General features: G+C 39.3%; 2 protein-coding genes across 2 annotated transcripts; one reads left to right on the forward strand and one right to left on the reverse strand.

The window, feature by feature from the left end:
- Window positions 1–1,055: 1,055 nt before the first annotated feature.
- Window positions 1,056–8,351, forward strand: orc5 (origin recognition complex, subunit 5; the record flags this gene model as incomplete). The annotated part of the gene is made up of 14 exons (XM_079235913.1): window positions 1,056–1,169; window positions 2,106–2,198; window positions 2,366–2,551; window positions 2,900–2,974; window positions 4,199–4,310; window positions 4,664–4,794; window positions 4,923–4,971; window positions 5,591–5,681; window positions 5,807–5,862; window positions 6,099–6,211; window positions 6,391–6,438; window positions 6,525–6,635; window positions 7,803–7,915; window positions 8,073–8,351. The coding sequence occupies 14 exons, from the start codon at window positions 1,056–1,058 to the stop codon at window positions 8,116–8,118; spliced, it is 1,338 nt and encodes a 445-aa protein (XP_079092039.1). The 3' UTR covers window positions 8,119–8,351.
- Window positions 8,352–9,995: 1,644 nt separating this feature from the next.
- Window positions 9,996–13,067, reverse strand: guca1aa (guanylate cyclase activator 1Aa; the record flags this gene model as incomplete). Its single annotated transcript, XM_079235923.1, has 4 exons — window positions 9,996–10,123; window positions 11,021–11,114; window positions 11,225–11,374; window positions 12,870–13,067. The coding sequence occupies 4 exons, from the start codon at window positions 13,065–13,067 to the stop codon at window positions 9,996–9,998; spliced, it is 570 nt and encodes a 189-aa protein (XP_079092049.1).
- Window positions 13,068–15,372: the final 2,305 nt, after the last annotated feature.

Consider the following 15,372-nt stretch of genomic DNA (forward strand, 5'->3'; position numbering starts at 1 on the left):
TGCCCAAAGCCAGAGACTGTTATTCCGACGAACCGGTTCTGCTCTGTGATTCACTCGCTGAAAGGCTGCACGTCTGTGCTCGACACCGTCAGACCAACAACCGCAGCTGAGCTCCTAGTGAATTAGAGTATGAGGATAGCCTTGGATATCGCAGGGCCAGCCCACATCCCTTAATCCCAGGCTGACGCATTATTCCAGTAACACGCGCGAAATCTTAAACAGACGCAAGGGTGAAATAAAAAACAACAGTGTACTGAATAGTCCTAAACGTATTGCTCCTATAATGCCACTAGCTGCATCACATTTAACCCCGATTGAGCGGATTATTGACAAATGCACAAATACAAAAATAATAACAATATTAATAGGAATAAGAAGAAGAAAAGAGAATAAGAAAACTAACATGTCTGGAGCGCATAATGCAATACAAATATATTGAGACTTGTATTCAAATGTTCTCTTTTTATGCACGCTAAATAGACAAAAGCAAGTTATTATTATGCTTATGATTTCAGCATCTTTTAGAGCTATTCTTTCGATCATGTCACATTTTCTCTCCCAGCAGAGGGCTGCCCAGTTGTCACGGAATTATAAGACAATATGATACTTTAATAGGTTAAATAAATATTATGTAGGCCTATATGTTTGGATATATATAATTAATATGTTTTTAAGTATATAAAAGCATCTTCTGTCTCTTTATTTCCCAACTACGTGTTTTAGAGCCATAAACTCCATTACCCATGATCCTTTGTGTGACTTCTGATTGGCTGGTAAACGAAGGCCGTCATGTGACGTAATCTGAAGGCGCGCGCGAAACCCCCGTGTGTGTCCTCGACTGTTTACTCGCGTTTTCAACTTTTTAACTGAGCTTTTCACCGCGTTTTAGGTTTAAATAACATTTAATTACTAGGTATGTGTACTTCCATATCACCCTGTCGTGTTTACAGCGAATAGCTTCCGACAATACTCCTTGTTTTCTGCGTTTTATACTGAATACCGTCGTGCGTGGCGGTTTGTCACTGACCTGTGTGGCTGGCTGGACGGAGATCGGGATGTCAGCGCTGTTACAGCATCCAGGACACGAGCAGGAGAGGCTGCAGCGGGTCTCAGATCAGCTGCCCTGCAGAGAGGTCCAGGCGGGCACGCTGCTGTCGCTCATGGGGCAGGTATGTGACGTCAGGCAGGTGCTAGCTAGCTTACACAAATATAGTATCGTCTGTTTAGGTTTCCAGAAAGTACAAGCAAAGCATACTTGATGGTACTTTCTTGTGCTCTTTGGATTTGACAAGCTGTTTTGTTGGCTACATTTGGGGACCAGCTATCGTTGGTTTAATGGTGGCATTAATAATCATAATATTAATAATAATAAAGCACCTTTCATACCCACATACTTTGCAGCCTTTCATCGAGGTGTTTTTTAAATGTTTTATTCAGAGAAATACAAATTGAAGTACAATTAAACAAGGGGTGGATAATAAATATTGCATTGATATCAAATATGACTAACTTTAAAATATTCAAGGTTTCAGGCTAGATGGATGGATAGATAGATAGATAGATACTTTATTCATCCCCAGGGGGACATTTGTTTGTAGCAGCAGCAAGCAAAGTTACAGAGTAAACACTAAAGTATTAAGTACGTAAAATACTGATATAATAGAATAAAATAGCAGAATAGGACTTATTACATTTAAGAAAATGTAATAATAAAGAAAATGCGAAGTATATACTGTGTATATAAAGTGTACATTAAGTATATACAGTGAAATGTAAGTATACACAGTGAGTTGTAAGATGTTAAAGGAATTTACAGAGGTTGTCATTCTCAAACATATTTAGAAAAGATGACAAACACACACATTGAATACAGGAATGCACAAACGACACAATGAAAAACAGCAAAACACTTCCCACTTACAATATTTTTGACACATTTATTTGAAATTATGTTTATTCATGATCAGTTCAGTACAGTACAATAACTCATGCACTTTTTAATCATAGGTTATTTGTTGACAAATACATATTTAGATACATTTTTGATGTTCTTTGTATGAGAATGAACTGTGATGTTACAAATGTGCTGAATCTCGTTCTTTCAGCCACACCAGTACAGCTACCCCTCAATCTTCATCTATGGTCATCGGTCTTCCGGGAAGAGTCATGTGTTGCATGTTTTGCTGAAGGAACTTGAGGTGAGAGAGACGTTTGGGGCTGAATGTGCGGTTTCAGGGGGTCCAAGACAGGTTGTAATTGCTCAGTTTGCAACCAAATCAAAGGAGAGAACCAACACGCTGTAAATGTGTGCATTTAACTCCACTTTATGAAACTGATTGTCTCTTCCTCCTCCTCCCCTCTGCAGATGCCTCACGCCCCAGTCAGCTGTGTCGAGTGTGTTTCCGTGGCGTTGCTGTTTGAACAAGTCCTGCTGTCTTTCTTCGGCGCCGACGCCGCCTCGCTGCTCCCCCGCAGTCCCACCCTGTCTGACTTTGTACGCGTCTACAGGCAGCAGTGCTCCCAGTCTCCTGGCGAGCAGACGCGATACATCGTGAGTGCCGTGCACTTTACGCCCCAACGGGGGAGAACAAAAACACTCCTCGCTTGCCACAAAAATACTGTCATCCGTGGCACGTCAAATAATGTATTCTTTGGACGTGTCACTTAAATGTTTGCATGATAATATGATAGTGATAACATTTGCAGATAGATGCGTTAGCCTCGAGAATTGGTGAGGTTTATTCTAGTCTTTTGTCTTCATTGTTTCATTATATGTGAAAGAGAGCTCACATCGTGTAAAACAGTAATGTGCCGCGATAAAAACGCGTTCACAGCCTCGAGTTTATTGAATATGGATGTCGCGAAATAAGCTCATGCATGTGTTATGTATGTTTTTCAGGTGATGGAAAAAGCCGAGCTTCTGAGAGACGCCGATGTCAACCTCCTCCCCGCTCTCCTGCGTCTTCAGGAATTGGTGAGAAAAGTTATCTATCAAGTCAGACACTTTATTGTTGTTGCCCAGTGAGGACAGGGAAGAGGAACCGAAGGAGCTTCCTTTGTAATGAACGACCTTGAGCTGCGTGTCTGGTGCTCCTTCATAAAGCTGTTGGGCAGGAAGGATGGCTACCGCTCACAGCATTTTAATTAAAGACATCAAGAGGACAAAGACATGCGCGGTTATTTATTTATTTTTATTCCTGTTAAAGGAAGTTGTTCTCTGGTGGATTGTGAGTGTTGAGAGGAAATGTCACATCGCTTCAGTGCTGCAGGAATCTGAGGTGATAAGGATGCAGATTTACACGTACGTGTAGGATGAGAGGATGATGACGTGTTGTTGTGTCTCCAATGTGTAATTTCATTATTATTATCATTGTTATCATTATTATAGCCTCTGTGCAAATAGATTAACATGACAGATACATTTTTAGTTACTTTTTAAAATGTTTAAGCTAACATAAGGAATTGCACTAAAAGTGAGTCGACATGATTAACAGATTTTATCATGATGTTTCTTATGATACTGTATACAATGTGGATCGAAAACGCCACGGCAGATACATGAAACATAATATACATATTATGTTCCTGAAAGGGGATAAATCCTGTGGCCAGACAACATCTATAAACACCAAACCTTTTTAAACCTTTTCAGTTATTGTTTACTTTGTAGCTTTTTCATACATTTTGAATTGAGAGAAAGGTATAAACAGCACTGGCTTCAGCCGAAACCTTTTGGGATTTTTGCTATAATATTTACGATAATAAGATAAAAGTGTTTGACGTTTCAATCACTCGCTAAAAAAAACTACATTTTGAGGTCGGCTCAATTCAATCTGTTGATTATTGTTTCACTAGGCCCTAGAACACAATGTGTTGTTGTCAAATGAATTGTTCAGAACAATAATAACTTTGAAATTAAATTAATATTAAATATATACATAAAATAAAATTAAACTGGAAAAAAGCATAAAATCTGTCACATTTAAAATACTTGAACAACATTTGGTGTTTTCCACTTATCCGTTGAGCACAAAATAAAATAAACAGAGCGTTGGATATAAATGTATAAAACCCATCAATTGAATTGGGAGCAATGTCCGTAGCCATGGAGACCTACTCCCACTGAATCCCCTTGTTGTACAAAACTGCTGTCATATGTTGATGTACTTATGTTGATGTACTTCTGTGTCCTTTCCAGGTTGAGGACAACGTCACCGTCATCCTGCTCAGTGAAATCGTCTGGGACAAGTTCAGACCAAACACCGGCTGTTTCGAGCCCCTTCTGCTCCATTTCCCAGACTACAGTAAAGGTATAATCGCGCGCACACACACACCCCCACACACACACACACACACGCGACATCAGCAGCCAGTGTTCATGCATGCACTCCCACCACACTGCATAATGATGACACACACGTTTGGCGGATGCAGCGTGAGATGTGAGATTTGTACCTGCGAGTTTGTTCTAACACTTAAGGAGGAATATTGCATTATAAAAACACCACTGTGTATATTCAGCACTTTAGCGGCAGGAGGGGGGTGAATGATTGTACTTGATATGTGAGAAGATGTATTTATTTTTAGAATATCCCTGCTTTTGTGCGAGTAACGTGACGGAGATCTTTTGTGTGTGTGTCTCTGTCCGCTCACGTCTTTCAAGGTGAGCTGCAGGAGATTTTGTCCCACGACAAACATCCTTCATATTCCGCTGAGTTTTACTCGTCCTACATCAACATCCTGCTGGGAGTCTTTTACTCCGTCTGTCGGGACCTCAGAGAGCTGCGCCACCTGGTCAGACACACACACACACACACACACACACATACACACACACTCATAAATCAGAGAATTTGTTTTAATTGCTTTGATTTTCTTTCAGTGTCGTGCCATTGATTTCTTCATTTTCTCTTTTCAACTAGGCGGCCCTCAACTTTTCAAAGTTCTGCGAGCCGGTAGCAGAAGGCAAAGGTAAAGAGGTGTATTCATTCATCTGACAGCCGATCAATATTTAACGATACCTTATTTCACCCTTTTATTTGTGTTAATTTCAAGGGATCTTTCTATCACGCTGATGCCCTTCAAGGCTGCAGTAATTGATTGGCCAATTAAGGGCGGGGGTGGGCAGAAGAAGCTATAAACACGGAGACGTTATCACCCTAGAAAGTTGTTGTGGTGAATGTGTCGGCAACATTTGCGCCTTTAACACATCCAACAGACATGTACGTAGCGACAAGCGATGGGTCTTGTGTTCCCCCGAATGTGGTATCTCCGTCGCCACCGTTTAAGGGCTGCACCGAATAGTTTGAAGCTTCATTCATAAATGTGGACTTTGGAATTATAAATCCACATTCAAACGCTCCACGGCTCTTTTTGGATGTTTAAAGCTGGTATTTCTGCACAGTTGCAGAAAAACTGTCTGCGTAGGATTGTTTCCAACTCGTGTGTTTCAAACATTTCCAGCGTCGTTAAGTACAAAAGTCAAAATGTATTGAAAAGAACATATCTATCTGGATCTTTATTTGATTCATTGATACATGCTATGAATGTGGCTTTTACAACAACACTGCTCTTGTTTTCGTGTCTTCAGTGAAAGAGACCGACACACACAAGCTGTGGAGGAACATGGAGCCTCATCTGAAGAAAGCCATGCAGACGGTCTACCTGCGAGAAGTGTCCAGGTCTGTTCTCCTTTCACACCGAACCAGTCACTGGTGATTTGTTCTGGTGAACTAACCTGATGCGGTGTGGATGTTGATGCTGCGGTTCCTCTTTCATCTTTGCGTCTTCTCTTTTCTCACTGCAGTCTTCAGTGGGAGAAGATGCAGCAAATGGAGGAGAAGGAGAGCGGAGCCTTGAGAGGTACCAACACACACACACACACACACATGGAGCACTGTTGCACTTAATGACATGGCGCGATTGCAGAGCAGATGTGACACCCTAGAATTTATGGGAAAATTGTGATTATTATTACATCGATGCATCACACTAAAACCTCTTGGGTTGCACTGAACACATCTGATGTAAAGTGTGAAAGTGTATTTGGTTTTCCAGATACAGAGTTCATCCGTCTCATTGCATTCATTCCCCCTCAGGTTTATCTGCTCACACTCATGTTGAACTTCCTTATTACTCCAAGTTCCTGCTGATCGCCGCCTACCTGGCGTCCTACAACCCGGCGCGCACCGACAAGCGCTTCTTTGTAAAGGTGCGGGAGTTTTATCTGATGGGATGTTACACCACGCTTCTGTAGTTCTTTTTACAATCTGAATCCAAGTATAGAGAATGTATATGTTGTACAGATTGTGAAGCCCTTTCAGGCAAATTGGTATTTTGTGATTCATAAGAATGAAATAGTTTTTGAGTGTTGACTTCTCTCTGTTTCAGCACCACGGTAAAATAAAAAAGACAAACTTCTTGAAGAAAAATGAGAAGGTGATCCACGTAGCACTGATCGGATTTAAGTTTCAGATTCAGCCTGTTGATATAATATTAATATCTTCTGTCGATGTGTTTCCTAGACCAGTAACCATCTCCTGGGGCCGAAGCCGTTCCCTCTGGACCGCCTGCTCGCCATTTTTTACAGCGTGGTGGACAGCAGGGTCGCCCCCACCGCCAGCATCTTCTCCCAGGTCAGCTGGCCGTTCGGCTGCTTCACTCACATTTATTTAGTCATAATGTTTTATATTATTTCACTAAACAATCAGATAGCAGTGCACAGATACAGTTAACTCACACACAAAATAACGTGAGGCTCCTCGGATTCCTTTGACAGAACTTTTTTTTAAATCACTTTTATTTTTACATGTTATAAACTGATTCGATTTTTTTTGTCTCGTAGTTTTTCTTAGCCATCGCTCCATAGGGATGGAAATGCCTAATAATCTGTTGGTTAAACTGAAATGTCTCAACCTTTTGGATGGATTGGCTATGACATTAATATCAATTGTTCTCAAAAGATGAATCTACGAAACTATTGGATAGATTGCCATTAGATTTGGTAAAGACTTCCACGATGAGCTCTAGTAACTTTTTGATCCTTTAACTTTTCATCAAAGTCGGACTTTGTTCAGTTGCGTTTAACTTTCGCAAACAACTTGTGGAAAAGCCGGAATCCAAAACCGCAAACATTTTGACATTTGTGTGTTTATGACGGTTTAAATTCCTCACGATGAGGAAAGTCTGTGCAGACTAGACTCGTGAAATAGAGGACAAATAACAATGTCTGTCCGCAGAACACTAAAAGTACCCGTCCAGAAAGAACTATAGTAGTTGAATTAACCTCCCTAACTGTCTGTATTGCTTCTCGTTACACTGAGCTCTGCAGTGGTTTAATGTTGCCTTTCATTAGTGCTGCAGTGCTGGTAATCTTTCTCCATGATTATGACTCCCGATGTCTCATGGGTCTATAAAGTGACTCCTGCAGAATATAGAAAATGATTTAATTTCACGCTTTTTCCCCCCACCATGTGCCAGATAAGCAAATGAACGCTATAATAATCAGAGGATTTTAAATGAGTTTTTTCCCCTCACTTCTAGGTGCAAATAACACATTATGTCATGTTCAATCAAGCCTAATGACCACAGCGTCTCAGATGACCCCACATGGTCATGAGCTTCGGGATCCGTGGCCGAATGCCGATCTATTCATGGCCGAGAGCATGAAAGGGTTTTTGTGGAAATTAGGCTCGACCCGTATCGCGGATCATTTAGTGCCTCTGCATCAAAGTGAGGAGAAGCTGTGATGAAAGAAGTGGAGCAGAGAGTCATTCCATGTTTCCCCTCCATTCTCCATTTAGATCTCCTCTCTGGTGACTTTACAGCTGTTGACTCAGGTCAGTCATGACGACCAGCTCGATGCCCCAAAGTACAAATGTGCCGTTTCCATGGACTTCATCTGCGGCATCTCCAGGTGTGTGTGTGTGTGTGTGTGTGTGTGTGTGTGTGTGTGTGTGTGTGTGTGTGTGTGTGTGTGTGTGTGTGTGTGTGAATACACAAGACTGAAGTAAATTAACCTTTCTACATGTTTTTCTTCAACGAGAATGTGTTTTGTGTGATCTATCTTCCAGGACGGTGAATTTTGAGATTGTCAATTACCTTTATGACTTCCTGTGAAACTGCTGAGGATAAAGGAGCGACGACACGCGGTGAGCAGCAAGACAAAAGAGGGATTTATACACGAGCAAAAGAGAAGAGCTCAGACTATTGTTGGGATTTTTGTGGAGGAATGTTAATCCCATTAAGTTGCTGCCCCCTTGTGGTGGCTGAAAGAGCTTCTTTTTGTCTTGTCTCTTATGACTGTCCATGATAGAGATTTGCATTTGTATTAAATAAATGCCATATTGGCAATTTTGCTTAATATTTATTTTTTGTTTAAAAGCCTCTGTTACATTTATTGTGTATTTAAAGGAAACATCCAGAGTTTTTTTAATCTCTTTTCACACACGGTATGAACCAGTTTATAATATAGGTCATCCTGCTGAAAACAATGGGAGCAAAAGAGATGAATATGATGCAGGTTTAGCATTATCTGACACACAGCGACCTCGGCACCCTGCAGGTGAATCATCGTCCTTGCTCAAAGGGAGGAGTTTGTTTCCGTCATGTTTTCCTTTGTTTGCTTTGCTGTATGAGGTTGAAGACTGATGTCATAGGATACTGATACTGTAATGGAGACAATGAACAAGCTTTTATGAGGATTTATTGTGTCCGCTTTACCCGTCCTCCTTTTACCATAACCTTTCAATTTAAACTAGACTTTTTAAAAGGATTAAAATGATCATTAATTAACAAACAAAAGCAAAGATGAGAGGAAATACTAAAAATATTGAACAAATGGCTATCATCCTAATCTAGGAACCACTAATATTCTCATGTTGACACTTTAAATCCCACTATTTAGCATTTATACGGAATATATAAACATTTGAGGAATGGCTTATGACTATAATGCAGTTGTAAGCAGACAAAGGTCTTCATAAATGAATGAATATATACTTTATTAATCCCCAAGGGGAAATTTGGTGTTGTGTAGCAGCAATTTACAGACAAATAAGATATAAAAACAGCAGGGATGAAAGATATATATATATATATATATATATATATATATATATCTATATATATATATATATATATAGATATAGATATATATATATACACACAATAATGTTTACGTCAACAACTATTAACTCCTTTGGGCCACCTCAAGTGGTATATAAACATAATGAATAACAATAAAGTAAAACACAGTTGTAATATTAAATAGAAGTTTATTGTTGGCAAATACTGTACATATTTAAACACTTTCAAATGTCCTTATAGCTCTGTACAACTACGTAAAGAGTGATATAAACCATTTATTCAATATTCATATACTGCTTATAAATGCTTGCTGTGCAACGCACACTTTATATCGGCACATTTAATTCAAGGCCCGTCGAGTGAAGACATTCAGTCAATGAAACACAAAACCACAAGTTCTCTCTTTCAACTTTATTTTTCAAACTTAAAAAAAGGTTAAAAACATAATTTTTTGGTTAAAAGGTGAACATTTCAGAATCTGCACACTACTAAAACACGTTGACCTGTTCCTGTATTTTACAGCCTTTTGAATTTGCATAAAGATGTGAAGCAGGCTTCAGAGGCAAGAACAGGTAAAGAGATTTGTTTAGAAGTATTTGGAAAGTGCATTTAATTGCCACTCTGCTCCATTATCTCCCTCTTTTATTCCCCAGAGGACCGATGAGGGATCGTCCTTCGAGCCAAGGTGGCCTGGGAAGAGCTCAGCGTCGATAAACAAGAGCAGTTTTCAAAGGTTGACTGCATTTAAAGTGCAATGTGTGTCACTGTTTTAGAGATAAGACATGGGACGGGTCCGTGTCTGCAGCCCACTGCAATTCTATTGTTCCATCTTAATAGAAATCTCAGTCTATATCAGAGGCCGTGCAACGAGGCCCTCAGGGTGAAACCATGACTGGGGGTGAGGTCGCCTAAACGCTGTGCCTCCGGTTGTGGATCATCGTCACGATGTGCGTGAGGTCCAGACTCTTTATCATCACCTCCATGAAATCTTCATCACTGCGCGCGCCGGCCACAAACTCCTCCAAGGAAAGCTCGCCTATAGGAGGGGGAAGATTGCATTTAAAGACATTATATATAAGTAGTAATAAATAAGGAGGAAGATTGCATTTAAATATATTATACATATATATATATATATATATATATATATATATATATATATATATATATATATATATATAATGTCTTTAAATGCGATGTTCTCCCTCCCTATATATATTTATATATATATATATTTTTATGTTATGTAAAAAATATATATATATGTATGTAAATATATATTTAAAAGAAATTTACATAGATATATTTACATTTATATATATGTATCTATTTTTGACATATATATTTTCTTTTTACAAATATATTTACATATATATATTTGTACATATATATGTGTATATATATATTTATTTTTTACATATATATGTAAAAAAAATAATATATATATGTAAATATATATTTAAAAGAACTTTACATAGATATATTTACATTTATATATATATGTATATCTATTTTTGACATATAGATATATTTACATATATATATGTATACATATATATATATTACATATATATGTGTATATATATTTATTTATTTTTTACATATATATTTACATATATATATATATATATAACATATTTACATATATATTTTACATGTATATTTTACATTTATGTGCATATATAGATGTGTAAATATATGTGTAAATATATGTGTATATATATATATATATATATATATATATATATATATATATATATATATATATATATATATATATATATATCGCACGTGTGCAAAAGTTAATTGCTATTGTGTTTAACAGCAACCTATACAGCACGTCCCATGTGTTTCCTGCACTGAAGCTGATACATATCTAAACTATATGATTGATTTCCTCCTAAATCAGACTGCAGTGCCAGAACTCACTCACCGTCTCCGTTGATATCAATCCTGTCAAACACGCGGTTCGTGAAATCCTCAGCGGATGTTTCCTGACTTTCATTCCCATTGATTGCACGGATGGCCTGCGAGAACAAGAGTAAAACAATAAATAAATAAATTAGCCTGAGTTGAGGCTGCAGGAGCTGCTGTGCAATCCATGTGTTGCGCACGCGCATGCACGGCATCACTGCACCTTGATGATGTTGAGGAGCTCGTGTCGGTCGATGCAGCCGTTGCCGTCCACGTCATAAAGTTTGAAGTACCAGCGCAGCTTGTGCTCCATCTTTCCGCGCATCACCAGGCTGAGGGCCGCCACGTACTCAATGAAGTCTATGTAGCCGTCCTGCAGACATAAATAAACTATCATGCATGACATGCTTGTTATTAAACCATTTGCAGCCGTTCAAAGTGATGAATCAGGCCCTCAGTTGAAAGACAAACCACCTAAATAAAAGCAATCTGTGCGTAATAAAGCGTGTCCTAGCGGAGGATTATCTCCAGGGCTGTCTGAACAACAATCTTGGCATCAAAGCAGTCGTCTCACAGATAATCTCTCAGTTTAAATCATGCAGAGAGATTGCTGCTGCCCTTTGTGAGCCGAAGGGAGGACTAAATATAACTCCTCAGACAGACACATCTCGCATTGACCCTGTCGCCATGTTCAGAGACTTCATTAATCTCATCTGTAGCTCTTGTTATTGGGCGGTCACGTGATGTTTTTAAAGTCTGGGCAGCATGTTTTAGGAACTTTCCTGCTCTTGACCTTTAGGTCCAGTCCTATAAAACAGATCTTGAGTGTTTTTTTCAGGTTCATATTTGTGTTTTAGGTTTCTAGTGAAACATGTGTACGTGCTTTATTGTTAAAAAAACAAACATATTTTTTCTCCTATACTATCAGTCTGAATATAACTATGTCTGAAACGCTCAGTTTTAGAGTCATCTCTTTAGGCCCCTCTCTGAAAAAAGCCAAATCTGAATGGCTTTTTAAATCACCTCTTTTTTTTAATCTAGGCTTTATGTTGTCTTTCTATCACCATTTGTGGTGTAGGGACTCCAGATACCCAAATATATGTGCACAAGTGTTTAGTTTATCACCATATGTCCACTTTCACGTTTTTTTTCAGACAAAAAGGCCTTAAGGCCTTAAGGCCTGCAGTCAACGGCTCAAATAGTAAGGTTTTGATGCTTTTTTTGTTTTATATCATAGAATTTTAGATTTAACAAGCAATGTGAGGATTTGATTTGACTGGATAGACTTTGGGGTCTTGGCAGTACATACATCCTCCACTATATTACAGACTGAATGATTAATACGAAATAAAAACATTACACACAATATATTCCAAACACTTTATCAAATATAATATGCTTTCTATAAACACAAGAAAACTTTTCCACCCTCTACAAAAGTACTGAGTAAGCATCTCAAATGAATTACGTAACACTTTCTCTACTTTAGTTTTTGGGGAGGAAGTAAACAATTTGAAGATGAAATACTTTCAAGGGGAAACTGTCCAGGTAACAGAATCCCTCACTGATTTCCTCACCTTTTAAACATGTAAAAAAAAGTAAAGAAACACATGCTGTTGGAGCTACAGCTACCTGATGTACAATATTAATTAATAACTAATTTGAGAAGTAAACATTTAAGTTTTTCTTCCTCTTTTCGGTCAACAAGGTATTTACATTCATACGGTGCTGATTGTGTTTGTTATGGTTGAATAATGCAAAAAAAAAAAGGCTCAAAGACAAATCCTACAAGAACCATCGCACCTTGCAAGCTTTTAAAAAGTTAATCTCTCTGATCCTGAATAAAAAAATAAATCGCAGCGTCTTACCTTGTTCATGTCGAAGGTGCGGAACATCTGCTCTATGTAGGCGTTGGCCTCGGGGTCCAACCCCCGCAGCCCGAAGAACTGCTTGAACTCGTGCAGGGTGAGCTGCCCCGAGGGGCACTCGGTCATGAACTTCTTGTACCACAGGTGCATCTCCACCGCCTGCAGGTCGTCCACGGTGCTTCCTGTGGAGTTACCCATTGTATTCTCCCTGACACCTGAGTTAAATAGCTGGATGTTTGTTTTGATTGCAGCTGGTTGCACAGACCGCTCAGCCCGATTGGTCTACTGTGAAGCGGAGGTTATCCCTCTTCACAGTCACACAACAGAGGGACTTAGGGTGAGAGTGGCAGCCGACGGGGGCCTTTTGTAGGTGCTTTTGGGGGATGAGGCGGCGCACTCCCCTCTGGGTCCACCTTGGGTTTAATCACCATCTGTAATCCAGGTGAACATGCAGATCAGCAGCATAATCGCCTCATTTCAAAAGGGCAGGTTGACTATTTCATCGCCGGCCACGTTGAGAACTGCTGACTAACACAGCGCAGCTCTCATCCCTCACGTGGGGACGCAGGACATCCATCGCAGTCATGCATCTGAGCCGGTGACTCATCTGGGAGTGGTGCAGCCGTGAAGCTAAAAGCACCACCCTCAGCAGATTCATCATTAATACGTAATAATAACCTTTCATTCTGTGAAAAAAAGATTGCTGAACTATTTCGTAGAGAGTTTTATTTGGACACCACAGTTTAAAACCCAGAAGAGGTGAGCAATGGCTGATTGGTATACAGTAATTTAACAAATATGACAGCTAGAGCTCGTAAAATGTGTATAAAAACATGCAGAAAGCTTTTCAATCTTAGTGTCGAGACAAGAAAGAAGGACAATAATACCATAAACATGTCTAAATGCTTTTGTATGAAATTAAGTCAATTCATAAATCTTGTATTAGTGGTATTCATTTAGCAGCTATAAGTGCATTTCATGTTTCTAACATTTTTAAGTGTATTAAGTCATACAAAAACAACATGTATACATGTTAGTGCTTAAACTGAAGTCTAAATATGCTAAAACCTAAACTACATGTATTAATACAAAAGTAAAAATAAAAAATGTGATTGGTGAATGCAGCCGTGGGACATTTTAAAGCAACGTTTCTCTTTTCATTTTGTTCCGTTTCTCATATCGACAGTCCAGGAAAGGTTCAACTCATGTCAGTTGCCTCTTTAATACATTCACAGGAGTTTTTGGGGTTTCATTCTGCCCCAAAAACTTGCAAAACGGAAGCATACGTTTCGTAATACGTAACCACAGGAAAACCACGGGAAGCAACATCTCCACAGGTGCAGCCAGATTGATAATTCCCATTGTCAATTCCATGAGCCTGTTTGCCAAAAAACAGCAGATGTTGCAGCAAAGTGAAGGCTTCAGGCAGGCAAAGATGTAAAAAAAAAAATTACATTTGGTTGATGATGTAGCTTTAAATTTAAAAAAAAATCCTCCCTCTGCTGTAGTGCAATAATGTAATATGGAAAAGACACACCATATGTATGCTTTCCATATTTGACTTTAGCATTACCCTGTAATACATTTGCATTAACAGTCATGTCAGATATTATTATCCGAGATAAGATCAACTGGGTTCTTTCCTCCATTGTGTCTCACAAACAGCCTTAAATATAGTCTCCAACATTTTGAAAGCGCTTTTCCGGACAATAACGAAACATGGAATACCCATATTATGTGACCACATGTAATACTATAGCACAACAAATAGCTATGTTTAAAGAGCTTTAAAAAAGTAAAAAGCTATGATTTTTCTTTCAGTAAGGCCTCATTTTCACCTCTTCAGTTTCAGCTGCAGTCTGTGTTGTTGTCTTAATTAAACAACACAGTTAGACAAAGTCACTGTGGCTCCATGCCAGAGCTCGGGCAGATCTCTCTGGCACTACCAGCGCCACTTGTCCTCTTTCCCCAGTGCAGACGCCTGTAGATGGAGTCAAACACTGACACCGTGCAGCGTGCAAACAGGGCGGTCCACTTCACAGCATCCACCATCCACTGGACGGAGCGGCCGGCGAAGGCCACAAACACCATGATGGAGTGAAACAGCAGCATCAGACTCCTCCCCAGCTGCCGGCCGTTGTTGATGATCTGGTGGACTTTTTGGTCATTTCTTGCCCTCATTATTCTGTCTTCTGAATTCTTCCAGATGTAGAAATTTAAATATATTTTTTTAATATTTTTTTTGCTTACAGGCTCATTTTTCGTTTTGAGGAATGTATATTCTTATGCAGACGCTCCCTGGGAAGGAGAAGACGCCTGCGAAGTTGCAGACGGTCCCTTAAAAAACGCAAGTCCAGGCTGTCCAATCAGAGCGAAGCAAGTTTTGTTTCCGGGAATGTTTGGTGATGTGGCTATGCTCTGCCTTCCATCCGAGGAAATATATCACATAAAAAGCAGATACATTCACCTGGGAAGCAATCGCACAGGTGAGTCAAAGGTCCTT

This window comes from Taurulus bubalis (assembly GCF_910589615.1).
Source record: "Taurulus bubalis genome assembly, chromosome: 20".
NCBI lineage: Eukaryota > Metazoa > Chordata > Actinopteri > Perciformes > Cottidae > Taurulus > Taurulus bubalis.